The sequence below is a fragment of the Oryctolagus cuniculus genome, chromosome 2, assembly GCF_051225735.1.
Source record: "Oryctolagus cuniculus isolate XC-2025 breed Fujian yellow rabbit chromosome 2, ASM5122573v1, whole genome shotgun sequence".
Classification (NCBI taxonomy): domain Eukaryota; kingdom Metazoa; phylum Chordata; class Mammalia; order Lagomorpha; family Leporidae; genus Oryctolagus; species Oryctolagus cuniculus.
Window position 1 is genome coordinate 203,085,668 of NC_142868.1, and position 27,080 is coordinate 203,112,747.

Consider the following 27,080-nt stretch of genomic DNA (forward strand, 5'->3'; position numbering starts at 1 on the left):
TGATGAGCCGTGTGCACTGGGAAAAGCCGGTTCGCTGTCCTGGGCCTGTTTCCTCACTGGCAAGATGAAGGAGCTGGGCTGGCTCTGCGTGGCGTCAGTCCGCTCCAGCTCAGGGGCCAGGGCTGCCGGAGCACTGAGCTGTGCTTTGTGCTCCTGCCTGGCTGTGTCTCACGCCCTGGGTTTGGTTTTGCTCGGAGCCTGTGTCTTATGGAGCCTGTGTCTTATGGAAACTGTGTCTTATGGAGGCTGTGTCTTATGGAGGCTGTGTCTTATGGAGCCTGTGTCTCATGGAGCCTGTGTCTCATGGAGCCTGTGTCTCATGGGGCCTGTGTCTCATGGAGGCTGTGTCTTATGGAGCCTGTGTCTCATGGAGCCTGTGTATTATGGAGGCTGTGTCTTATGGAGCCTGTGTCTCATGGGGCCTGTGTCTTATGGAGCCTGTGTCTTATGGAGGCTGTGTCTTATGGAGGCTGTGTCTTATGGAGCCTGTGTCTCATGGGGCCTGTGTCTCATGGAGCCTGTGTCTTATGGAGGCTGTGTCTTATGGAGGCTGTGTCTCATGGGGCCTGTGTCTTATGGGGCCTGTGTCTCATGGAGCCTGTGTCTCATGGAGCCTGTGTCTCATGGAGCCTGTGTCTCATGGAGGCTGTGTCTCATGGAGCCTGTGTCTCATGGAGCCTGTGTCTCATGGAGCCTGTGTCTCATGGAGGCTGTGTCTTATGGAGCCTGTGTCTCATGGAGCCTGTGTCTCATGGAGGCTGTGTCTCATGGAGCCTGTGTCTCATGGAGCCTGTGTCTCATGGAGGCTGTGTCTTACGGAGGCTGTGTCTCATGGAGCCTGTGTCTCATGGAGCCTGTGTCTCATGGAGCCTGTGTCTTATGGAGGCTGTGTCTCATGGAGCCTGTGTCTCATGGAGCCTGTGTCTTATGGAGGCTGTGTCTTATGGAGGCTGGGTTTTGCATGGAGGGTGTCCTGGGGGCCGTAGTCCCGGTTTTGTTCAGAGCCTGTGTCGTCTGCCGTGGGCTTGGTTTTCTGTGGAGTCTGTGTGATGCCACAGGCCTGGCTTTATAATGAGGCCATGGGCCCTTCCTAGTCCTTGTAATATTACCGCAACACAGGCAGTTAGTTCCTTTACAGGGCTTAACATCAGAATAGTGTTAAAAACGGAGATAAAAGGTGAATGCCGCCCTTGTTATTACAGCATTTTCCTTCTAAAGATCAGGTTTTCCTCTTAAAAGCACCTTAGTTTCTTTGATAGCTGCGGGATGTGCGTTGAATGCTCTGTTGAGATTCATGAGGGTATGGAAATCCTCAGAGTTTCAGAGCCAATTTGTGTGTCTCGATGGGTGTACCTCCAGTGTTTCTTGCTTAGCGCTGTTTACCTTCAATTTCATCTGCTTCTGAGGACTTGAAGAGCTTCAGATGATGCCTGCCGTATTCCTTGTAGCTTAGGTGCACTCTGTATTCGTCAAGTGTCACTGCTGGGTTCATTTCCAGGGTGTGTGATGTGGGCGGAAGCCTCCAACACCCAGGCCACTCTGGAACCAGGTCCTCCTTGGGATGACTTCTGGCATCTGCATTTTTCAGGAAGGGACTTTGGATTCATCTCATACACACCCGATTTTCAGAGTAAATTCTGGAAAGAAAATTTTATAATCTGTTAGAAAAAAAAATAAATTTTTCATACAGTGGAAAGTCTTTAACCTTTTGTTCCCTTTTATTTATAGGTTTTTATTAGAATATATTGGTTCAGTGACTTTTTTTTTTTTTGACAGGCAGAGTGGACAGTGAAAGAGTGAAAGAGAGACAGAGAGAAAGGTCTTCCTTTGTCCATTGATTCACCCCCCAATGGCTGCTGCACTGCGCTGATCCAAAGCCAGGAGCCAGGCGCCTCTCCTGGTCTCCCATGTGGGTGCAGGGCGCAAGGACTTGGGCCACCCCCCACTGCACTCCCGGGCCACAGCAGAGAGCTGGACAGGAAGAGGAGCAACCGGGATAGACTCCGGTGCCCTGACCGGGACTAGAACCTGGTGTGCTGGCACTGCAGGCGGAGTATTAGCCTATTGAGCTGTGGCGCCAGCTGGTTCAGTGACATCTTGCAAAGGTGTCTGTGAGGTTCGTTTCTGTCCCCTGTAGTTACTTGTTCTGGTCTTCCTGCCCAGGAGCAGCTTCCTTTGGCCCTGGGTCCCTTCACGTGTCTGGCAGTGTTGGATTGCTTCCTGCTCAGCTGTGCACTAGAGTTCTCATTCATCATGTGTACAGTGTATCCCAGGCGTGGCGGCTCGAAGATGACGAGTTCACTGTCATGTGGAATCAATCTGCCTATGGTGGACAAAAATGCACCGTATGTACTCGGTGGGACTCTGTGCAGTCTGGGCTCTGGGCTTGCAGCAGGACCCTCATGGCTCTGAGCTGGCAGCCTTTTGTGCCCCTCACTTCCAGGCGAAGGCTGAGTCACCTGCAGATTGACTGCTGGCTGGGCACTGCCCCTCCTCCTTTGTGCTGGAACACTCAGCACCTCTGCCTTTACCCTGGGACATATCCTGGCTTTGTCTTGAACCTTGACAGGGGTGGTTCCCATCTCGTGGTCTCTGCCTCCTGCTCCCCTGCCGGGTCACTATCCTGGCCTGTGTCTCCTGCCCCCTCTGCTGGGTCCCAGCTCATCTCCTGCCCCCTTGCAGAGTGCATTGTCTAGTTAGCATGATGTAATCTTTGCAGTTGGTCAACGGGGTGGCTCTTTGAGTGCCCCTTGGATACGCAGCCATCTCTGGGCTGTGTCGTAACAGCACAGGAGAGCCAGCACCTCTGCGAGCAGACCGTGTCCCACCCTCCTGGAAGGGGGGCAGAGTGCACTCAGAGGCCAGGTGCACAGCCGCGCACCTGAGGCCTGGAGAGCTCTAACAGTCTCCATGTATGGCAGCGCAGTGCACTTGGTGCTCCCACTTGTCGAGCTCGGAGAAGTTTCTGGCCATTCTCCAAGGCCCATGGGTGTTCTGCCTTGGCTGTGCCGGCCACATAGCCAATGTAGGTGCTTCACCTTGTGGCCAGGGTGTCCTCCCCATTCTCACGGGGTGGATCCACAGACCCAGACCCCCTGTAAGGCAGACTTTGCACAGGCTGTCACCTGGCCCTGAGGGCTCCCCCAGGGCTACCCCTCCGCCAGGAGAACATGTGACCCTGTGGGTGACAGGGTGTCAGTCTGGTCATTCTCTTCATCCAGTGAAGGCCATTCAGGCCAATGGCGTAGGTCCCCTGGTCCCAGCTGGGGTAATTAGTGGAGTATACACTTGTCTGGGGGTGTAGGCTCCTAACTCCTGGAATCTGTTGGTCTTTATAGTCAGTGAGTCCTAGGTCTGAAGCTGGCGCACGTCTGGGGCTGGGCATTAGTGGGGTGACTTGCCTCAGCCTCCCCTCATTCGTTTTCTATCCCTTTGTGCGGGTGTGTCTGGGAGCACCCAAGCATGCATGTGTGTATGCACCGGGTAGGCAGTACACTCACTGGATGTCCACCTGTTTGCCCCAGGACTACACTGCCTCTGTTAGCCACCCCACAACTCTGCAGCAGAGCCTGCTGGCCTCGTTGGTCCTGTGGCTGTTGCTGCCCCCAATTTGCGGCAATGACATGCTGTCCCCTGGCCCTGCTGCATTGGGGCAGTTAGAGAGCTGCCACCAGCTTGTCGTCCATGATCCGGGCTTTGTGACAGTCCCTCAGCTGGAACTGTGGGGTCATCTGGGAAGAGTCTGCTGCAAACACACTTGGTGAATTGTTGCTCCCCCTCTTCACGGAGGAACGACACAGGACCCTGCGCTGTTCTTTTGTCTGCTTGGCCCTTCCTGGGTTTGCTGCTGGTCCCTCCTGGGTTGGCTGCCAACCCTTCCACCTCCGTGGAAGGGCGGTGCCCCCTGCCACTTTCCCCACTTCCACGGGGGAGTGGCACACCGCTAGCCGGCTCTCTCGGGGGCTGCTCAGATGTTATTCGGATGTTCCCTTTAGATGTTCCCGGTGCATGTTGTCTCTCTCCTCCTTTATAGTCCTCTTCCACCAATCCCAACTCTGCTACCCACACGCCGAGTACGCTGCTCTCCTCCAATCAGGAGCAGGATCAGCTCCTACAGGCTGGAGGCAGCTGTGTAAAAGTTGTTTACTCCTCTCCCAGCGCCATATTGTGGGAGAGCAGATGCATAGAATAAGTCTTAATTCCAGTAGCTTAGTCTAGTCCGAGTTGCTCCCCACAGTGAATGTACTGTTCTACTCATTTTAGTGACCTGTGAGATATCTTTGCCAATACTTGATATTGTTGGTCTTTCTAAAATTAAATGTTAGCCTTTCTGGTAAGGTGTGTAGTGTGTCTCATTTTGATTTGTTTTGCATTTCTCCAGTTATTAATGATGGCCAGCATTTTCTCTGGTGCCTGTTATGCATCTGTATGTTTTCTTTTTTAAAAAATATCTATCTATCTACCTATCTATCTATCTTAAAGAATTACAGAGAGAAAGGAAGAAGACAGATCTTTCATCTGCTGGTTCACTCCTCATGGCTGCAATGGCCAGGAGCTTCTTCTAGTTCTCCCACATGGGTGACAGGGGCCCAAGCACTTGGGCCATCTTCCACTGCTTTCCCAGGCCATTAGCAGGGAGGTGGATTAGAAGTGGAGCAGCCAGGATTTGAACTGGTGCCTATATGGGATGCTGGCATCCCAGGTGGCGGCTCTATCAGCTTTACCTGCTACTCCACAATGCCGGCCCCTGAGGTCATTTTTGAAAATCGGATTTGTGGGGAGCAACTCGGACTAGACTAAGTTACTGGAATTAAGACTTATTCTATGCATCTGCTCTCCCACAATATGGCGCTGAGAAGGGAGTAACAACTTCTACGCAGCTGCCTCTCGCCAATTTGATTGACTGAGCTGCAGGAGCTGATCTTGCTCCTCATTGGAGGAGAGCAGCGTACTCGGCGTGTGGGTAGCAGAGTTGGGATTGGTGGAAGAGGACTATAAAGGAGGAGAGAGACAACATGCACCAGGAACATCTAAAGGGAACATCTATCTGAAGGAACACCTGTGCAGCCCCCGAGAGAGCCGGCCGGCGGTGTGCCGCTCCCCTGCAGAAGTGGGGAAAGTGGCTAGGGGGAACCGCCCTTCCACGGAGGTGGAAGGGACGGTAGCCAACCCGGGAAGAACCAGCAGCAAACCCGGGGAGGGCCGAGCAGACAAAAGAACAGCGCAGGGTCCTGTGTCGTTCCTCCACGAAGACAGGGAGCGACAGGATTGTTTATTATTCAGTTGTAAGAGTTCTTTGTATATTTCAGATGTAAGCAGATTTTCAGTACAAGTATTATGAACATTTCCTCTCAGTTTTGCTTTATTTTTTCAGCAGTGTCTTTCCAAGAGCAGAACTTTCTAATTTTGAAGAATTCATATACTGTCTTTCGGTGAATTGATGTTCTTCATTTTACGACTATGTTGTTATTCTTTAATGATCAGCATTTTTTTCCTGCCATTTAAGAAATTTTTGCATGTCCCAAGATTGTGAGAATATTCCACTGTGCATTCTAGAAAATACTTGCATTATTTTGTCTTTTACATTTTATGTTAAGTTTATCTGGAATCGGTTTTTCAATGTTGTAAGATAGGATTTAAGTTACTTTTTTTTCATGTACATAGTTGATCAGACATAATTTATTAATATCTTCCTCTGTCCATCCCAATGCGATGATGTTTCTGTTGTAAGTAAGCTGTTCCACTCCTAGACTCCATTCTTTTCCTCTGTACTGTTAACCTATTGTTATCCTAATAGTAAACTGATACCTGCTTTGCAAATCATTCAATTTTGTTGTTCTCATGATTATCTGGGCTTTCTGGGTCATTCACATTTTCATACACATTTTAAGAGTTAAGAAGTTGGTTGTTGAATTCTAAAGTAAGACTTAAGGAATTTTGAGACTCACAGCTGTTTACAGTAGTGACACTTCCAATCCATGAACATGGTATGTCCTCCATTTACTTAGGTCTTTATTTTCTCTCAGCAGTTTACTTTGTTTTACTGTGTACAGATTCATGCACATCTTAATTTGAGATACTATTGGGTATTTGATTTTTAGCTATATCATTAATATCATTTTCCTTTCAAATTTCATTTTCTAAGTTTTGGTTGCTAATCTATAGAATTCCAGATGATTTCTTTGCATTGTCCTTTTGTTCAGCCATGTTGCTGATAGTGTTAACTAGGAGAGTAGCACAGGACGTGCTTGTCTTTTTCCCGTTCTTAAGGGAGAGCTTGTACTATTTCACTCACAGCCACTTTGTTTACAGTGAGACTTGGTGGGTGTAGATTTCTTATGGCAGTAAATATTCCTCTTTTTCTCCTCTTTCTCCTTTTATTAAGAATATTATCAGAAATAGGCATTGAGCTATATCAAAGTTAGATATCTTCTGTGGTGGTCATTTTTTTTTTTTTTTAGTTTGCTAATGTGATGAGTTATATTGCCTGCTTTTCAAATCATAAATAACATATTCTTTGAATAAACCTCATTTGTATGTGAAATTAGTGCTCTTTATATGATACTGAATTTGATTTACTAATATTTTGTTGAAGAATCTTACATCTTCTCAAGAGAATTAACAGCCTGTAATTTTCCTTTGTTTAAAAATCTTGATATATTGTTGTCAGGGAATGTTCCCCGTGTTCTTCTTCTTGTATTGCTGTGTATTTTGGTTTGTTTGTTTTTACTTTAAATGCTTGGAAGTCATCATAGGGGTCCTGATCCTCATGGTTTCTCTGTAGGAAATTTCATATTAGAATCAGTTTGTTAAAGAGATACTGATCTCTTCAGAGTTTTTATTTCTTCTAGTGTCAGTTCTGTTAAGTTTCAGTTTTTCTAGAAATATACAATTGTGTTTGGATTTTAAGATCTAAAAAAATAATAGATTTGAGAGGCAGAAGGACAGAGAGAGAGCGCACGCGAGCGAGCGCTCCCTTTCACTGGTTGACTTCCTAAGTGCCTGCCACAGTCAGGACTGGGCTGCAGCCATACTCAGTCCAGGTCCCACGTGGGACCTTTCCAGGGGATGGCCTGGTGCCACCTGACCCCGGGCCTGCACATGGACAAGGTTGCTTCTGAGCTCTCTCCACGGCTGTCTTGGGCATGCTCTATTATTTCTCTCTCAGCCAGTGGCTTTCCAACTGTCAAAATCCCATTGCTCTTCTCCTCCTTGTGGGTTTATGTCTTGAAAAGAAAACAGAATCCAAAAACCCCTCCTTATTATAACCTCAGGAGGGTAAGGGGATGGAATGGAAGTAGAAGCAAGGGTTCATTCTGTCAGCTGTGTTTTCCTGGAAGTTCCTCCCTTGGTTTCTCTGCTGTATCTGGTTGATGGACCCTGGAATGCCAGAACAGTGTGTGAGAAAGCGGACACCCAGCCTTCTCATTGGAGCTCCACATCTGGTGTAGGCTTTGAAGGGAAACAGCTTACCTGAGGGTAAAAATACAATTTCCTAAGAGCCATTGTGGCCGTCCTAAGGGTACCATGGAAGTCGTCTTAACCAGGAATTAGGTGAGCACTGTCACAGGAAAGCAGTCCTACACAGAATTCTCCAGAGAAGGGATTTGTTAGTGGGGGATCTGCCACTGCTCACCTCTCCTACAAAACAGCGATTTTACTGTTCTCGACCTTAATCGTTTTGTGCACTTGATTTGTTTTGCAACATAGCCACAGTTTGGTTCCATCACTTCTCAGAATGGACATTTCTTTTTCGGACATTTAGACAGGTTAGTACAATCTGTGCCTCTGTTGGGTTAGCATTGCCGGCCTTCATCTCTCCTCTCCAACTCCATGTTGCCAACTCTTCCTTCAGTTACTCTCATATTTCCAGGAGAGTCTGCCAGTCTCAGGGGCTCTACAAGAGGACTTTGTGACTGAAAACTTCAGCAAAAAATTATTTCTCAAGTAGGGTATAAACCATTGTATACTGTGTTTTCATTATTAAAGGTATAAATGTTTCTTTCAGCCACAATTCCATATTCCTGTAGGCCCAACAAAGTGTGAAACAGGCACTGAATTTGCCAACAGGAACTCTTGGTTGAGTTCCTGGTCCTTTTTGCATATTGTTACCTGATCATGGGTGATAGCGCTAATAATAAAAATACCCATGAAGCTCGATGTCTTGTTACTGTGTTGTGTTCACTGTTGTATTTCTTGGTTCATCAGCTGATATTTAGATTGAAGGACCATGATAGCTGGTAAGAAGTATCCCTGCTTTTAGTGTGATATAAGGTCCTGTTGTTACAATGCTGTATCTGTTGTTTTTTCTTAGTTCATCTGTAGGAAATGTCACTCATGGAGCAAGTTTCCATGTTCTAACATTGTATATAAGGGTACTTAAAATTTTTGGTGGGAAATGAGATTAAAAGATAAGCTCTGTGTGGTGCCAGTAGGCTTGAAATCTACCTTAATTTTTTCATGATTCATTTTTCATGAAGTTTTTGAAGACTCCCTGTTATGTGTTTTTCTTAATAGTAGATTTCAAATCCTTTTTGCCCAAAATAAAATTGTCTTTTAATTTTATTTCTGAAAACTTTTGAAGTACCCTCATATAATACTGTTACATTCTCCATGTTATAAATTAATGATTTCCTATTGAAACCTGTTCGTTGTTTTATCATCATTTATTTAAGACCACCTTTTAAAATTTTTTATTTACTTATTTACTTCTTTGAGAAGGGGTGGGGGAGAGGGTGAGGGGGAGAGAGAGAAAGAGAGAGAGAGAGAAAGGCTTTCCTCCTCAAATGCCTGCAACAGGCAGTGCTGGGCCAGGCCAAAACTGAGAGCCAACAGCTCAATGCAGGAACTGATTATGGCAGCAACCAGCTGACTTGCTGCCTCTCAGGGTCTGCATCATCGACAGTGGGGTCAGAGCCGGAGCTGGGAGTCACCTGCAGGCGCTCTGATGTCAGGTGCCGCCTTAGCTGGGCTGGACTCCCACCCCACAGTCCCACCTCTGTGGGTAAACTGAGCTGGAGTGACTCTGGTGGCAGTGCTTCTGAGTGGAGTGCTTTGTGCTTACTGACAGCCCCATGAAGCCGTGATGGGAAAAACCCACCTAACGCCAGTCTCAGTTGCGTGCATGGGGATCAGATCTGTAGTACCCCACTTTGCCTCCTTTTTTGAAAACCATTGAAGAAAATCAGTGAGGGATGGAAATCAATTTTGAGGAAATTTAATTTTCTTCTGGAACAGAATGGTGGTTTTAAAACAAGGATAAAGCGGGTTAACGTGGTGCTAATTACAGTACACCTCATGCTGCCTGCTGCCTGCAGTCTCTGCTCTCTGCCTCTCTGCTGCCTGTGATTTTCAGTGTTGGAAAGGGCAGGCGCAGGTCATGTGATGTTGGAGCATCGTCCAGGAGCGGGCTCTGCTGACGGTCTCCTCTGTGCTCAGCTTCCGACAGCAAAGTCCAGACATGTGCAGCTGTGTGGAGGATGCCAAAGGAACTGGAATCAGGCGGCCACGAGTCCCCAGACGACTCTGCAAGCCCCGCACAGACACTGGAGCTGCTGTGTCACCTGGACGACGCGGCCCATGGCAACGTGGCCTGGTAGGACTCACGGAGCAGGCCTGCGGGCTTCCGAAACATTCCCGTGCACACAGGCTGCACTGCATGTTGGGTGTTCTCTAGACTGGTGGCCGTGACAGACCCTGCCACAGTGCAGGAACGGGGCCTGGCCTGCCTTCTGCCCAGTGTCCTGGAGTGCGACAACACAGTGGGCACTCACTGCACATGAGCTTACAACATCTGTGACTCTTGGTTGAATGCCCTGTCCCCCTTCCTATAGGCCCCTGTGCAAGCCTGATGTGTGTGGCTACTGTCCCCAAGCCCTGCATGCCTTTGTCCGCATTTTTGCCCCCTCAGTCCTGGGGCTTCCCTGGCCAATCACTGCCCGTGTGGGTGGGAGTTTGCTGTGTCCACCTACTCGGCCAGCTCCGAAGGCCTTCCAGGAAGGTCGTGACTATCCTGTGGCGTTGCTGATGCCTCAGTGAGATTGGGAAGCTTGGTTTCTTGTCGGGACTGCAGGGCATGCCGTGACAGGCCTTCGCCACAATTGTGATGATCGCTGTTACTCAATAGAACTCTGCCTCCCGTGCGTGTGGCCTCGAGGAAGACTCAGATATGCTGTACAGTTGGTTCTTTCTTTCAGTTCTGTGGTAGTCAGCCCTCCCAATTAAATCAGTTTAATGCAACAAATTCTTATTAAGCACCTGCTGCATGCACCCTACCAGGTCAGGGACACCTGGCCTCAGGGTGTTCAGATCTCCTGGGGAGCCCCGAGTGTAAACAGCTAATGAGCAGGACAGGTGTGGGTACACGGGACCACTGAGACCCTGTGCTGTGGCCCCCAAGGATGCAGGGAATGACTTACCTGAAGGATGCACTTACGAGGTGGCCTTTGGGACTGACGCTGGTCTGTGACAGGTGTGGGGAGAGCAGGCTTTGATCTTCTGTGTCCCTTTGAGGTGGATTTGCCCTTGTCAGTGCTGTGCCGCTTCCAGGTCAATGGTTGTGTCTTCTCACAGAGGTGCGGCCAGTAGTGAAGCCATTCTCAGTCTTGCAGAGTGAGGGGTGGCTGACAAAGAGTCCCAGAATCCCCAAAGCAATCGGCTCAGCACCGTCACTGGACTGAGTGCTGTAGTCTCAGCGCTGGCCACATGGCACATCACAGACAATGACTGTGTTCCCTGGAAAGCCAGCATTCATGTGTGTGCATGCATGTGTTCAGGTATACATGGGTGGACACGTGCTGGCATATGTACATGTGTGTTCATGTGCACACACATGGACACCCCGGGTATGTGGGATGTGTGTGTGCATGCATGTGTGTTCACATGTGTGCCACTCAGCTGGTGGATGTACACACATGCATGTGCAGGTATACGGACTGGTGTACTCAGGTATACTCAGACGGGTGAGCCCAGAGAAGGGACTGTGGCCCTGCTGGGAATGAGGAGCCACCAGTCCTCTTCCGCAGCTTCCACCTGTGCAGCTCCTCTACTGCACATACTGTGCAGGAAGGCAGGCCACTGCACACGGCGGGGATGTGCCCATGAGACTGACACGCCAGATCTCAGCCTATGTACACGGAGGCTCGCAAGGGGAGCTTGTGGGTACTCACACACACACACATCCAGCTGCCCTCCTGCATCACCTTGGAAAGCTGCTGTTTGAGTTTGTCTCCATTGTTCAAAGTATTCCTGATTTGTTCTTGTTGTACATTATTGCACCTTTTCCCTTTTCCTTTCTTTTGGAGCATTTTGCTTTGATTCCCATGCATTTGTAGACATTACACAGAGAGACCATAGCATACCACAGGGCAGCACTGCAGCCAGGGAGCTGGCCCTGGTGCAGACCACTGATGGAGTGCGGAATTCATCAGGTTTATGTGCACCTGTGTGTGAACATTTACTTCTGTGCCAGTTTACCACATAAGGTTCATGGAGCTGCCATGATGGTTGGGATGCACATGGATCCTGCCTGCTTCCTTCTTGTAGCCATGGGTGCGTCCCTGGCCACCTTAGCTGCCGACAAGCACTAATCTGTGCTCTGTCTGGGTAATTTTGCCATTTCAAGAATGTTACGTAAATGTTATATATACCAAGCAACCTTTGCCACTGAGTCTTTTCCCTTAGCCAAGTCTCTGATGGTTGCCTTGTCTTAATTCTCAAGTTGCCGCATTATCAGCCAACAGCGTTTTGTCTGTGGCCGAGGAGTGTTCCACAACGTGGCTGAAACACTGTTTGCTTAACCCTTCACCTGTCGAAGGACATCTGGGCTTTCCCTGGTATTTGAGTCTCATGAACCAAGCTGTGGTGAGCATGAACTTACGGGTTTTTGCATGAGCATAAATGCACCAGAGTGCACATATGTCCAGTGTGGTCATGCCATCAGTGTGTGTGTAGTTTTGTAAAAGTGGCACACTTTCCCAAAGTGACTGCCCGTTTCATGTCCTGCCAGCAGCGTATGTGGACCCAGTCTCTCTGTGTCCAGTTGGCCAGCAACTGATTCTGTCATGTACACTCTTCCAGGGGTCTTCGGTGGTGTTGAAGGTTCATGATTAGACTTGGGATCTGATTTTTAGAAATTAAGTTGGTAAATGCAGTGTTGCTTGGGGTCAACCAAAGGCATTCTGGTGTTTTTCTTTGTTGGCTTATAAATTGGTGCTGAGAGCAGTTCCAGGAGAGGAAGTGTCTGGGAATGCTGCAGAGTGGTCTCCATGATCACAAGTCATGCCCCTGAGTGGCTAGAGCCTGCCCCAGCCCAAGAAAGCATCTGGGGACTCCTGCCCGCAAAGCATTTGATCTGCTTGTTCTGGAGCAGCTGAAGTCCTAGTGCAGCTCACCCATCGCATGTCTTTCCCAGCCCTCCAATGAGCAAGGGTTGAGCTGAGCACACAGTGGGGCTCCAGCTCTGCAATGATCAGGAATTGAGATGGGCACACAGTGGGTCCAGCCCTCCATTGAGCAAGGGTTGAGCTGGGCACACAATGGAGCTACAGCTTTCCAGTGAGCAAGGGTTGAGCTGAGCCACAGTGAGGCTCCAGCCCTCCAATGAGCAGGGGTTGGGCTGAGCACACAGTAGGGCTCCAGCCTTGCAATTAGCAGGGGTTGAGCTGCGTGCACAGCGGGTCCAGCCCTCTGCTCATCTCCAGCAAAGGCCATGCCAAGATGATAAAAGGCCTTGCAAGTGGGGCTCAGTTTGAGCACCAGTCAGATGTGTCCCCGAGCTAGGCTGCCCAGGAGCTGGCAGAGGGTGCCTGCATGTTCAGAGCCTGATTTCTGATCCCCACTGCTCATAGGTTGGGGTGGGGTCGCTGAAAGTTGCTCATTGGTCTGTATGAAACCTCTGTGTCTGAATCAGAGATGAAGGTTGTGTAGCAGGATCTCTGTGGGAAGGAGGCACTACCACATTTGTTAGGAAAACTAAGCAGTGCAGGGCTTGGTATAAGGTATGCAGGGGCTCTGCAGTTGAGCTGAGAGGCTGCCATGTGACCAGCAGTGTTCAGAAGAGCCCTGTGGCATCTCAGCTCATGGGCACCCCTCCCAGGAGGTCTTTCAGTTTACCCAGATTTGTCGTTTTCCATCGCCGTGGTCACCACTCCATACTCCCTGCTTGCATGTGGTTTCCTGGGAAGATTGTGAGCTTCCTGAGAACCTCCCCAACGCAGTTGGGCCTTGGCTGTGTCCTCAGCACCAAGGACAGCACTGGTTACAGAGGGGTGCTTGGGCCTTTGAGAAGTAGAGGGAATCCATTTCCCAGCTCTCTGCCTGCCTTCCCTCGTGTGACTCTCCAGTGGGCCCATGCACAGGGGTCGTACTCATCCTGCAGCACAGAGAGGCAGGAGGATGTCCTGGGGTCACTCTCTGCTGCTCTCTGACCCAGGACCCCCGAGCTGCCATGGTCGCCTCCCTGCTGGTTGGACAGCGTCACACTATAGCCTGGGAGTGTTGCGAGAATGTCTGAATGTTGCCCAGCTCATCATTTGTGGGTGATAATGTAGATGAACTATGCTTTATGGGGGGAATTACTCATTTTGAAGTTAATAGAGCTACTTCTTTTCCAGCATGCTTCTCCTTACCCTTGATTAGCTTGTGTGGTCAGCGTGGACCGTATGGAGGCAGCAATGGGCTTTGCAGGAATAGTTCTGGGCTCTGACTTTAGGTTTGCAGGTTCTAGCCTGGGCAGGGTTGGCTGCACGAGTCCCTTCCCACCTGTGAAAGCAACGATGATCACAGGGGCTTCTGACCCCCTTCCCAGCTCCAAATTTATCTGATGCAGTGGACACTCTCTGGCACTTACTCTGCCATGTAACTGTTTTTAATGAATCGAAGCTGAAGGCCAGCACCTCCTTCGCTCTCCCTTTGGCATCAAAGCAGATGATGTCCTGGCTATTCTGGCCCGGGCACCTGCCCCTGATGGGACACGGTCATGGGCGAGTCGTGTTCTGGCCAAGGAGGACCCTGGACATCATTCCTTTGCATTGTCTGCATGGGTGAAGTCAGTTCAGCGGACAGTCAGCTACCCGGTGGGACTGGAATGTTCCCTTAGGAATGGTTGTGTCCATCTGGTGTAATGCTTGAGCCGTTTTCATCCTCTCTCACACCGTCATATTTTAGGGCATGTGTGTTAGCCACCTGAAATTCCTCTGGAACAAGATGAGACATGCAAGGATAAATAAGTAGGATTAATGGAAATCGACCTTATTACCATTAAAGAAACTGACACTAAAAGAGGTTAATCCCAGGGTTACACTTGTAATTGATACCACTTTTCTGGAGTGGATAAGGAAGCTCTCTTTAAAACCCTCCCTTTTTCTATTGTCTGTGATTATTCTTCCGTAAAGAATCAGGTTTCTCCTTGAGTCAAGATTAAGCTGATAGCTAAGAACGTTGTTTTCAATATAGTGTACAGATTGGTGGTGAATTCTGGGCGGTTGAGTGCAGACCTGCCACCTTCTCTGCTGCTTCCTGGCACTTCACGCCCACCCAGCTCCTGTTGACACCAGCCGCCTCTGGGGCCCGTGGAGGGGAGGCTTCCTGGAACCGCGTGGGTGAGAGCAAAAGGAGGCAATCATCTCCTGAGTGTTCCGTTTCGACGCGCCGTCCTCGCCGTCGGCTCGATGGCTGATTAGCCACCACAGGGTAATTTTATGGTTCTCCATCTGCTTTTGATGACAAAGAGGCCCTCCAGCTGCTCAGCAGTGCGGCACCTGCGCTGTAGATTAGCGCTCCCTGCCGACGTTGGGAAGCCACGTCCAAGTAACAGCAGCTCTGCCACTTGCTTGTTGTGCTGGGTGTCCTGCGTGGCAGACCTGCCACCCAGGTGAAGGAACGCTCCTCCAGAGGGGACGTTGCACAAATCAGTAATCAGAGCTTTCCAGTGGAATTAATGGCAGGCGGCTGCAGCCCCTCCCACTCACTGCCCAGATGGGGATGGAGGCGTCCGTGGCAGTCGGTATGAAGCAGTGCCGTGGTCAGCATGCTCACCTTTCTGTGCCGGCCTCCCCAGCAGCTGTGGCACTGCACTGCGGCCAGCTGACCTCTGCTTCCTTGGGCAACCTTTTGGGGACAATGCCCCTTCCATGCCAGGGTAGTCAACGTGGCGCTGAGATGCCACTGGGCTGAGTGTGTAGGATCCCTGGGAAGGCAAGTGCACGTGTGACTGTGATTGTTAGAAGAGAGAAAGGATGTGAACCGTGGTGCTGGGATGGGAGGGGAAGGGACAGAAAAGCCGTGTGTGTGAGCCCGCCACACCCTCAAGGTGTTTGCTCTGTGAGAAAGGGCCAGTACCTCATCTCCTCCATTTTTCTCCATTTTAGCTTCGTGCCACAGAATAGTGGAAATCGGCTTAGGTTAAGCGTTGCAAAGACTAAATTGATAGCTGCGTGTGAGGGTTAGAAACTGAGCTGAATCCTCCCGTTATGATGATGGAGGGTTGTCTAATTATGCTGGCAGCAGCACTGAAGAGCCCCCGGGTTTCCAGGAGATTCACGTCAGCACTGCTTGGTTTCACCTGACCCAGGCGTGTGAGCTGTAAGGTTTTCCCACCGGTACCCAGAAAGGGCCTCCCTGGCTACCGGCTCCTGACGGATGTTGTCTGTAGGTGCAGAGTGATGCCTGACACCACGTGCCACGCAGGAGACGAGCAGTCTTACAGCAGTGCAAGACCCTGTGGAGCTGTCATCCTCCTCCAGGTCTGCTCAGGCATCCACCGTGAAACAGAGGGTGGTTGTCAGAGTCTCCCTTGCCCGCATAAATGTTGGGAATGAGGAAGGGGCCGTCACTGCGCCAGCAGAACGATGTGACGCACACCCAGCTCAGTGCAGGAAACTTGGAATGCTAAATCCAAAGGCACAGATAATTATATGTAAGACAAGAGCAGCCTGTCTCCTCCCTGGGATCTTGATGAAGGTTTCCATTAAGTGATAGGACTAAAAGCTGCTTCAGCAGAGTTCTGAGAAGCAAGAGTATCCCGGAGCCTAGGAAGCAGAGCGTGGGTGCCAGTGCATCCCCCATGGGAGAGTGTAGGACATGTCCAGTGTCCCATGGGATAGCATAGGAGATGTCCAGTGTCCTGGGCTATGGTGCCAGTGCATCGCCCATGGGAGAGTGTAGGACATGTCCAGTGTTCCGTGGGATAGCATAGGAGATGTCCAGTGTCCTGGGCTATGGGTACCAGTGCGTCCCCCATGGGAGAGTATAGGACATGTCCAGTGTCCCGTGGGATAGCATAGGAGATGTCCAGAGTCCTGGGCTATGGGTGCCAGTGCATCCCCCATGGGCGAGTGTAGGACATGTCCAGTGTCCCGTGGGATAACATAGATGTCCAGTGTCCTGGGCTATGGGTGCCAGTGCATCCCCCATGGGAGAGTGTAGGACATGTCCAGTGTCCCATGGGATAGCATAGGACATGTCCAGCGTCCTGGGCTATGGGTACCAGTTTGTCCCCCATGGGAGAGTGTAGGACATGTCCAGTGTCCCGTGGGATAGCATAGGAGATGTCCAGTGTCCTGGGCTATGGTGCCAGTGTGTCCCCCGTGGGCGAGTGTAGGACATGTCCAGTGTCCTGTGGGATAGCATAGGAGATGTCCAGTGTCCTGGGCTATGGGTGCCAGTGTGTCCCCCATGGGCGAGTGTAGGACATGTCCAGTGTCCCGTGGGATAGCATAGGAGATGTCCAGCGTCCTGGGCTATGGGTGCCAGTGCGTCCCCCGTGGGAGAGTGTAGGACATGTCCAGTGTTCCGTGGGATAGCATAGGAGATGTCCAGTGTCCTGGGCTATGGGTGCCAGTGCGTCCCCTTTAGGACGCTGCTATGACAAAACACCATAGACTGGGAGACCTGCAAAGGACAGCCATATTCTCTGTTGGTTCTGGAGTGTGGGGGTTTGTGGCCAAGGCCTTGGCAGATGTGTTTGGGGAGGCCCTTCTCTCTGGGTCATAGATGGCGCCGTCTCCTCATCCTTGTGTGGTACAGGGAGAAGGAACCCCTCGGGCCCCTGCCTACAGGCACCGATCCCCTGCGTGAGAGCCCCACGCGTGGGCCCTTACTGCTACACCAAACCCCGTCCTGATGCCCTCACACTGGGGATTAGGACTTCTTCATGAATTCTGTGACATGAGCATTCAGATCACAGAGGAAGATCATACAGCTGAGGGTTCTGTTTGTGATGATTTAAACCTGAGGTTTAAATGAATAGCTTTTTAAAGTCGGCCCCATTTTCTATGAACTTTTCAAAGCTAATCATATTTCTTCCCGTTTTCAGTAAAATCATAGACTGGAGGTGTTTTGAATGTGAGAACACATTTACACCCTTGTTCCTGGGTCACCCTAACCCTCAGGTGCTGCAGTTTGTGTAGCTGTCTCGTGTGTGCGGTGGGGTGGTGGCTGCCGGCCTCTTAGGAGCTGTACCACCTAGAACCAGGTTCCCTGGCACCCTCACAGCGCATCTTGAAAGGCTGGGGGACGTACATGGACATGATGTGACTTGTTAATTCCACGTTGCTGTTGCCTCAAGCGCTTGTGGTGCGTCTCAAGCTGCCCTCACCCCGGTGTGAACTCGCTTATTTTAATAATGCACCACTTACTTTAAATGGAGCCACTTCTCTGAGTGGTGTGAAACCACCAAATCAGCCAGATTCCTGTTGTCGTGGCCCCTGGAGGCCACCGTGAGGAGGCTGAGGCTCTTGCCTGGTTTGTTTCTCGGGCTCTGCTTACAGAAGCGTCCCTGTCATGCGTCTCTCTCAGTGGTCACGATGGAGCTGTACGTCCGTGTATGAGGCACGTGCTGCCTTGCTCTCTGCTTGTTACCATCGTTTTACGCCCTCTCAGATGCACTGGTTGAGAGCGACAGAGCGCGTGACTTTTATGGACAAGGAAATAAACTTCCGAGTTTGGAGCAGCGAGTGTGCAGAGGGTCTCGGGTTTGCAGCACTGGTTTCATGGTGGTGATCCATGCTCAGATAGAATGAGTCTTTGTGTTGCACTTTGCATATTCAGCTATTATAAGGTATGCTGCAAACAGGACCACAGAGCGTGCTGCCTATAAAATAGCAGCAGTTATTTTCGGATGTGTCACCCCGGGTAAGAAATGGAACAAGCCGTAAAGGAGCCCTCCCCGCAGGGCAGCGTTCGCCATCTCATTTACATCACAGCTCTGGGCGCACCCTACAGATGCTCTTCTCCTGCAGGGATCTGTCGGCCTGGCCCAGTGTCGGAGCTGACTCTGCCCTGGAGAAGAACGAGGAGGAGCTGCCTGCATGGCGGCTTAGGTGGATATGCTGTAGGATGAAGACCAGAATGTGAAGTAGCAAGGTGGGAAGAAGCGAGAGTTAGCGGCAGCCGGAGCAGGGCTCGTGTACGGGCAGGAAGGACTGGCCACCAGGGCAGAGTGGAGGGGACGCCTGACAGGCAGAGCACAAAGACAGCCACCCCACTCAGTGGCAAATCAGAAGGAAAATTTGCAGGCACAGTGTCTGATCCTGGTACACCTGAGCATTTGCATATAGAGAAAGAAATCACAGCTTTCCGAGAAAGTGAACCTGGTCCTTGCTCTTTGACTCTGTCAGCCTGGTGGACGGTTCTTGTGTGAATGCAGCCTGTTGTGTGTGTGTGTGTGTCTGTGTGTCTGTGTCCCCTAGAGGTTTCCATTCATCAGCTGGCCCAGGCTCCCCTTTATCTGGGGGTGGGAAGACACAGCAGATGGGAGGCTGTCCCAGGGGTTCCCAGGTGAGCAGCACCCTAGCCTCCTGTCTCTGTACATCACCTCTCCTGCCCTTCACAGCACTGCGGGCGCACAGGCAGCAGCAAGGACCGGAAGGTGACCCTGACATGCAGATGGTGTATGCTGTGTTGTCTCTGGTGGCTTCCGTGTCTTTTCCTTTAAGGGCGTCTACAAACTCTCTCTACCATGCCCTGCTACCAGCTCACACCCAGCTTAGAGTGACCCCAGAAGGAAAGGCTGTGAGCTTTCTCACCCAGCCCAACAGCCGGCTGCTCCCCTCACCTGGTGGTGTACAGATGGGTTGGCAAGCGCTGGCCACAGGCTCATCTGGAGGACCCGGATTTCCCCTCCGTCCTGCTGTCAGAATCTCTGGGTCGTCAGAGATTGGCTACTGCAGCACACACACGGCAGGCGGGCTCCTCTCGTCTTTAGATTTGTATGATGTGGATGTGACAGCCGTGACTCCTCAGGAGTGAGTGGCAGACATGCAGCTGTGTGGGTGGCCCATGGCCTTCCACATGTGCCCGCACCCCACCCCCATGAGGAAGGCCCATCTTCAGTGACCCTTAGCAGACTGGGTATCCCGACCTAGACTGGGTGCCAGCTCCAATGTCTTGTGGGCTGCGAGTGTGGGGACAGCAGACAGGAGGCTCCACCATCTTGTGTATTCACCTTAAAACAGGGCCAGCAGGTACTGCCAGCAGCGTGGCCTTCCGGGCTCTCGGAATGGAATTGCCCATGTGTGTGATGGGAGCTTAGCTGACCTGGGCAGGTGGAGCTCCAGTGGTGCGTGGCTGACCCTGCACGGAGTCCACCTGGGGAACCCTGATGCTACTGAAAGTGTGGTGTGATTCGGAGTCCCGTGCGGCAGGCTGAGACGTGGGGAGCGTGGGAAACACGACTGAGTCTGTGCCTTTCGGAACCGACAGAGGATGAGTTTCTGGCCACTCCAGAGGCGCTTGTGCTCAGCATGACGTCCTCAGCAGAGATGTCCCCAAGGCATTTTTTTGATGCCCATAAAGATGCTAATTTTTTGTTTCAGAGAAATTTTAAAGAAGTTTTTATTGCTTTTCAAAGGGAGGCTTTTTTTTTTTTTTTGACAGAGTTAGACAGTGAGAGAGAGAGTCAGAGAGAAAGATCTTCCTTTTCCATTGGTTCATCCCCCAAATGACTGCTACGGCCGGCGTGCTGCGCCGATCTGAAGCCAGGAACCAGGTGCTTCCTCCTGGTCTCCCATGTGGGTGCAGGGCCCAAGCACTTGGGCCATCCTCCGCTGCCCTTCCGGGCCACAGCAGAGAGCTGGACTGGAAGAGGAGCAACTGGGACAGAATGCAGTGCCCAGCCGGGACTAGAACCCGAGGTGCCAGTGCCACGGGCGGAGGATTAGCCAAATGAGCCGCAGCGCCAGTCCAAAGGGAGGCTTTTGACAAAATGTGGGACCTGGTCACATTTGTGGTTGACAGATGTTTGTGTACTCGGGGACAGCCAGCAGCCCCAGTCCTGACTTGCCAGCCGCACTGCCCTCCCAGGCATTGTGAAAACCAAAAGCGTTCCCTCCCTAGATTTGCCAAATACTCACAGAGTCTGGCACCACGCACAGCTTGGGAAGCACAGATGTAATTGTATTCACTGGTAGCTAAGCTCATTGGACACCTACTGTGTGCTGCCTTTTCCAAATCCTGCCTCCTTTGGTTGTCACAGACTTACGGTGTTGGTGAGTGACTGTCATCCCCACTGGACAGTGAGGAGACCAGAGCACAGAGAGAGGAAGACGGCAGGAGCCAGAGTTCACACTCCACAGGCTGGCGGCAGACGCGTGCCGTGCCTCTCCAAACCATGGGTTTGTTCTGCTTTTCATGGTGTGTGTGTTTGGTTAGCACTGAAAGTCAGATACCTTTTCTTGGGTTAATGTTCCACTATTTTGGAATCCCCCACACACCCCTTTCTCGGTGCACCTGCTGGGTCACCTTCCCGAGTCACTTCCTGGGTGCTTTTGTTCATGTCCAGTCTCAGTGGCCACATGCAGAAACATGACCTCCGCAGCACTGCTTTCCTTGGGGGTGTTGCCCAGTGGCCACCAGCCTGGGCACGGCTGCTGAACCTTTGGGCATCAGACGACGTGTCTGTGCCGTTTTGCCCAGTGGCGTTACTGAGGCATTTATTGATGAGTAGCAAGAAATCACTGCTCAAAGCAAAGGGTTCTGATTTGCTTTTGGTGAATCTGTTCATTTGTAAGTATGTTACAAACTTCCCAACCTTGCATTTTGGGAAAGGTGTGCTAAGTCTTTGCTTGAGTAAGTTTTGCCGTGACCTGGAGTTGAACCAACAAGACCGTGCTGAGCCTTACTCTAAGAGCTCTGCTTCCAGGAACATTGAGACTCATCCACTGTCATGGACTCATCCGTGTCATGGACTGCAGACCCCACCTCTCTCCAGCCCCTCGCCACTTCCCAGAGAAGTCACAAGGAGCTTTTGTTTGGTGCTCTGGGGAGTTTGCTTCGGTGCGTACACTCCTGAGTGTGCTCCTAAAGGCAGCTGCTGACAGACTGACGACAGCAGCTCTGGGCCTTCAGGCCAAGCCTGGCCGAAGTAATGAGGAATGAGTAGCAGAAGTAATGCCGCCTGTAATTCTGTGCTCGAGCCGTCTCTTAACTCATTAGTGATGCTCAGTGACTCACGTCTCTAAGAGAGGGGCGTTAGTAACAGGTAAGTGGTCATCGACGATCTTAATTTTCCTTTTCCTTTTTTGATTGACGTTTTCCAGGAGAAGTTTGGTTTGCAAACTCTCAAGTCAGTGCTAAGATGTTCTAAGTTGCCACAGAAAGCCATGTAGGTGCTTCAGTTGCGTGAGAATTACTCAGCTGAGGTTCTTAGCTTGTGTTTTACAGCAGAGAAACGACTTTCACCAGGATTTGCGATCCCAGCCCAGGAAGGAAAACCCCGAGAAAAGATGCAGGAGCTGGTGAGAGCCTCGGTATCACTGCTCCCCCCTGAGAGGTGGGCCCTGCTGGAGGGCAAAGGGGACCCCTCTCTAGCATGGGACTTCCACCCACCAGGCAGCAGGTCGCTCGGCCCCTGCAGAGTTTGGGATGAGGCTTCCAGGGAGCAGCTGTGGCAGTGTGGATGCTGCCACTGTGACCCAGCCCAGGGTCTCTAGGGGCCCAAAGGTGAGCACGTAGTGGGATTTTCTCTCCTTTCTATTGGTGTCCTGTTCTGGACAGTAGCAGCCTGGGTCCCTGAGGGTTTCTCTCATCTGATCTGGACATGACTCTGGTGGCCCATGCAGCTGTCCTCAGCTGACACGGACACTCTGCCTACCTTGGGATCCAGGCCAGTTTCCAACACTGGAAAGAGGGGAGAAAGTCTGGGTGAAGAGCAGAGTGCTTCTCATTCCTGTTCGTTGTTTCCTATTCTGCCCACGAAATAGGCAGACACCATCTCCCTACTGCGTGGCTCTGGGGCCCCAGCCACCTGTTTCATTGGCTCACAGCTGCTGCCCATGGCTTAGGTGTCACCTGTGGGTGCTTCTGAGCTACAGAGGCTGGACTGAGCAGCCCCAGAGGCCCAGAGAGTCCCACAAAGGCTGAGACACTGACCCTCTGCCTAGTGAAAGCCTGGCTGCTCAAAGTCATCCAGCGTGGATCCTTGACTTCAGTGGAGATTTCACTTTTTGTTGGACAATTGATATATTTTGTTTCATGTTGTTGTCGGTAACTATGAATCTCTTTCCTCATTGGGTAGATGTGGTTCAGCTCTAAAAGAAGTGTTATTATTTTCTCTGTGGCTGTAATTCTCTACCAATCTGGGCCCAGCTCACTGGCCATTTTCTCCAGTGGAAAACTGGGGATTGCCAGCAAACAGGGTTTTGGCGCTCCTTAGCCCAATTCCCAACGTGGACCAGCAGTTTTCCGAGGAATTAGAAGTGGCCAGCACCTATCTGACAAGACACGCAAAGCCCTGGTTGTCAAGAAAGTGAAAATTAAGGCAAAGAAGTTTTGAGTTTTGAGGCAGGGCTGCGGAGTTCTTGTCAGAAAGGCCAAAACCACAATTGTGGCTAAAAGCTGGTAGCCATGAGGATGGGGGGGGCAGCGTGCACCTTTAGAACATGCGTTGGTAAGTGTGTCTGTCTTTTGACCTGGCAGTTACAATTCCAAACTCATTCTACAGTGTGCCAGGACGTATGTCTCCAGGGGCTTCTGCTTCCTCGTGGGAATCAATTGTGTGAAAAGCTGGAAGAAATGTCATACAGGAGGGAATTGGATTTAAAAATTACATTAATCCAAACAGTAGAGTTCTGTGTAATCTCTGGAAAGAACTCTATTTGACATGGAAAGTTACCCATGATATATTTTAAGTAAAAACAGCAAGTTGCAGAAAATGTTAATCGGCTGATCACATTTCCCTAAGTAATAATTATGCCTGTGCTACACGCAGTGATGTATGTGTAGGAAAGACCTGGAAAGCCATGCCTCGCTTACCAGCAGTAGTTGTTGCCGGTGGGTGGGAATGCGAGGGGCCCTGGCTTTCTAGTTTTAATGGGTCTGGGAGACTTTACCTGTGCAGCATTGAAAGGCACAAGCTGAACTGGGGCTTCCTGAGAGCAGGAAGTGTATTGTATTTCACTCAGGGGAGCACTCCCTCAGTGCCCACTTGGCTGTGCTTTATTGTGTTGACAGAACTTGGTAGACACAAGTGTGTAACAGGCTTTTCAAGCTCATTGAAAGGAACACTTTTCAGTAACAGAAAGGATGGACGACTCCCTCAGCCATGTTGTAGACCAACTATCATAAACAGCAAACCTCGATAGGCCAAGAGGTTTCCGGGCGCTTACCAGGGAAGAAGCAGTTCTCTCCCCTGAGAGAACCGTGACTGTGCCGTTGTCCTAGAACAGCGTGCAGAAGTGGGTCATGCAAACCAGTCTGTGGGTGGTGAAAGGGTGTGACACACTTCAAAGAAAATTCTAGCCAAAGCCCACCCACATTATAAATGGAAATAAAAAAATTTCTTGAAAAGATGACAGTAGATCCACAACATACAAAACTTGTGGGATATAGCAAAAGCAGTTCTAAGAGGGAAATTCATAGCATTAAATGCCTACATTCATTACAGAGAGAGATCTCAAACAACTTAACTTTATGCTTTATGAAACTAGAAAAAAAAAAGGAGCAAACTAAGCCCAAAGTTAGCAGAAGAAAGGAAGTAACAAATATCAGAACAGAAATGAGTGAAATAGAGACTCGAAAAACAACAAAAAAGGTCAACGAAGCAAATACTTGGTTTTTTGGAAAGATAAACAAAATCAACAGGCCTTATCTAGACAAAGAAAAGGGGAAGAGTCAACTGAGTTAGAAATAGGAGAGCCGATGCCACAGAAATAAAAGGAGCATGAGGGAGTACTGCGAACAGTTTGCACAAGTACATCGGATAATCTAGAAGAAATGAACAAATCTGTAGAAATCTACAGCCACCAAGATTTCATCATGAAGAAAATAGAAATGCTGAAGGGCTCAATTCCATGTAAGGAGGCCGAGTCTGTGGTAAGAAGTCTTCCGTCCCTGGTTGACCCGTCAGCGAGCCGAGAGTAAATGCCAGCACTGCTTGGACTCACCGGCAGCTGCAGAGACGTGAACACTCCCAAACTCATTTTACCTGGCTCTGATGCCAAAGTGAGGCAAACGCAACAAAGAAAGGAAATGACAGGCCAGCATTCTGTTGGAGGTAGATGTGAATCCAGCAGCACATCAAAGGGTTGCACCCTACGGTGAAGGGGCCTCCTCCCTGGGGTACAAGGATGGCTCAACGTCTGCGGATCCAGCGAGCGGGGTACGTCACACCGCAGAGCTAAGGGACCTGGAGAAGTCAGACTCCTAGAGATGCAGGGGACAGATGAGGCAGTGGGAGCGTGACAGACGACAGGCACATGTGGGTACACGCTTTCAGCCACGAGGTGGCGTGATGACTGCAGTTACTAATAAGGGATTGTGTACTTGAAATTTGCTGAGTGCAGATCTCAAGTGTTCTCACTGAAAACACCAAGAGTCTAGCTCTGGGAGGCGGTGATCTTTTCCAAGGGCGCGGTAGGCTGCGGTGCTGGCAGGGGCTTAGTTGAGTCTGTGGTCAGGTCGTGTGTCCCGGCAAGGCCAGCGTGGTTGCTGTAGGGAGCCTACAGTGTAACCGGGGTGACCCCATGCTCCAGCAGTCTGAGTACCGTGTGTGGCGGGGAGAGGTCACTGTGGAACTGTAGTGACGGGCTCAGTGTGGCCTGGGGGCGTGGCTGGTAGGTTTCACATCCAGTTGCCTCTTTCTCGACCCATATGTGGCAGGCATTGCTCAATAGTACCCCACCTCGAACCCAATCCTTCCCCACATGGTGGTGTAGTGAGCTGGAGGGGGAGCCACATGGCCAGGAATGCAGGCCATCGGTTCCACATCTTCCCAGGCGAGCGACCACGTCTGAAGGCTAGTGGTCGTGATGATGTTGTTTGTGACGCTGGCACGTGGCAGGGACCCCTAAGTCACAGTGGAGCATACTCCTGCTGAGGGCAGCACGTGAGCTAAAGCTCTGGATGGTATTCACATAAGACAAGAGTGGGAGGTGTCTTCTGTTTTGATGACAAGAGACAGCACGCGAAGGTGCAGAGATGGGCCCTCCCACAGTCGGCAGGACTGCAATTGGGCCACGAGGGGACAACTGCCGTGTCTGCGGTGTGCAAAGTTAGCAGGAGACGGTGGGCATCAGAAAACTAGAACCAACCAAGCAGGTCCTTGGTAGGTTGTAAGGTTTGATTGAAGTGAAACCAACAAAGCAGAAACATTAGAAATAGGATGAAGCTGTTTTGTTTTGCATATAGTTTGAGAATGATAAAGAGATGTAAAAAATGACTCCGCAGTCTTTGTTCCCAGGAGCACTGGTGCTGCCACTGACAGAGGCTCAGCAGTTGGGACTGAGGTGGCCCTGGCTGCCAGTTAGAGGTGCACCTGGGCAGCTGCAGGGGCTGTGGAATCCACGCCAGGTGTTGCCAGCATTGGCGTCACCTACAGGATCGCCGCCGTGCAGCTCACAGCCGGGGATGGGAGGGGCAGCTTTTGGAGGATGGGAGCAGAGAGGACCGAGGGTGGGCTGTTGCTCACCCGTCTTGCAGCCTGGGGGGCTCCTGACAGGACTTGATGAGCAAACCTTTTTCCCATTGTGTTTCTATGCATCACAGCCGTGCAGGATGCACACTGAGAGGGAGCATAATTAATATTCACTTGCTTTTCCTCAGCCTGTGAAGCAGTGGCTCACGCGTGCCCGCCCCTCAGGGCTGTGCTGGCTGCTTGCATATACCAGTGATGGAGACGTTCAGTCAGTACTCAGAGTGGGTCGCCTGCCCGGGGCCAGCCCCTTCACGAGGGCCATTGTGAGGGGCAGTGCAGCGGCCTGCTGAGCAGGACAGGAGTGCTCCTGGAGGAAGTGGTGTTTCTGTGATGTGAAGCCCTGTGAACCAAGCGCAAGCCCGAGCTGCGTGGTCAGTGCTCGCCCTCCCCGGCCTCCGCCCACCTCCGGCTGCAGCTGCGCTCGCTGCCTGGCGTCCGCACACTCGAGCCTCGTGCACTTTCCCCTTGGCCTGCCCCTCTCGGCCTTGATGGTTACGTCTAGCGAGGGGCCACGGTTGTTAGGGGCTTGCGTGTTGCTGCCCCACAGACAGACCAGGGCTGTTTTCGAGAAGCCTCTTGCAAGGCTCTTTCACGGCCTCTTGCAAGATCTAGCGCTACCCCGTCCCTCACGCACCTCCAACACCCCACTCCCATGGAGCTTCCCAGCCTGGTGAATGGCATCGCTCCCCAGGGGCCGTGAGCACGGCTGGACCCACAGACGGGGGAGTTAGGCTGTGTGGTCTCCTGCTGCACTCACGTGTGGCACTCCCTGGCCGTGTGTTCGCTGTGCCCTTCCCCACACCAGGAGCAGTCGGCTGTGCGTCCCGGAATGAGCATTTCTCAACACCTTCTCTTGTACGGATTCGAAGCCAAGCTATCTTCCAAAGCAATCGGTATTATCTCCTGCGCTCTCTAAGCTCCTTTTGCTTCGTTTTGAATTATATTTTCCCATTTCAGATATAAAAAGTTACTTCTACAGCCACTTGAAATTCATTTTGTTTCCTCTGATGATATTACTGAGAAGTGTAGGCTGTTTTCCCAGGGAAATCTATCCCGTGGCTCACACAAAAGCAGACAGAAGACCTGCTGGACGAGGAGTGGGCGGGCGAGGAGCGCCGCAGCTTCCTGGAGGAAGCGCTGGCCGCCTTGGCTGCTCCCGGCACGAAACGAG

At 51.1% G+C, this 27,080-nt stretch overlaps 1 protein-coding gene across 14 annotated transcripts in view; it reads left to right on the forward strand.

Annotated features, from left to right (window-relative positions):
* Positions 1 to 27,080, forward strand: part of EIPR1 (EARP complex and GARP complex interacting protein 1) — a 123,245-nt gene that overhangs the window by 75,331 nt on the left and 20,834 nt on the right. For 11 of the 14 annotated variants that reach the window (XM_051833299.3, XM_089327868.1, XM_089327873.1 and 8 more), the window contains one exon: positions 9,439 to 9,595. The exons of 1 other annotated variant lie outside the window; for it this stretch is intronic. In XM_051833299.3, the coding sequence (XP_051689259.3) occupies positions 9,439 to 9,595 (157 nt within the window). Of the gene's footprint in view, positions 1 to 7,752; positions 7,770 to 9,438; positions 9,596 to 26,636; positions 26,803 to 27,080 lie in introns of those variants that run through there. 2 more of the 14 variants (XM_089327870.1, XM_051833304.3) reach the window with 2 other exon arrangements.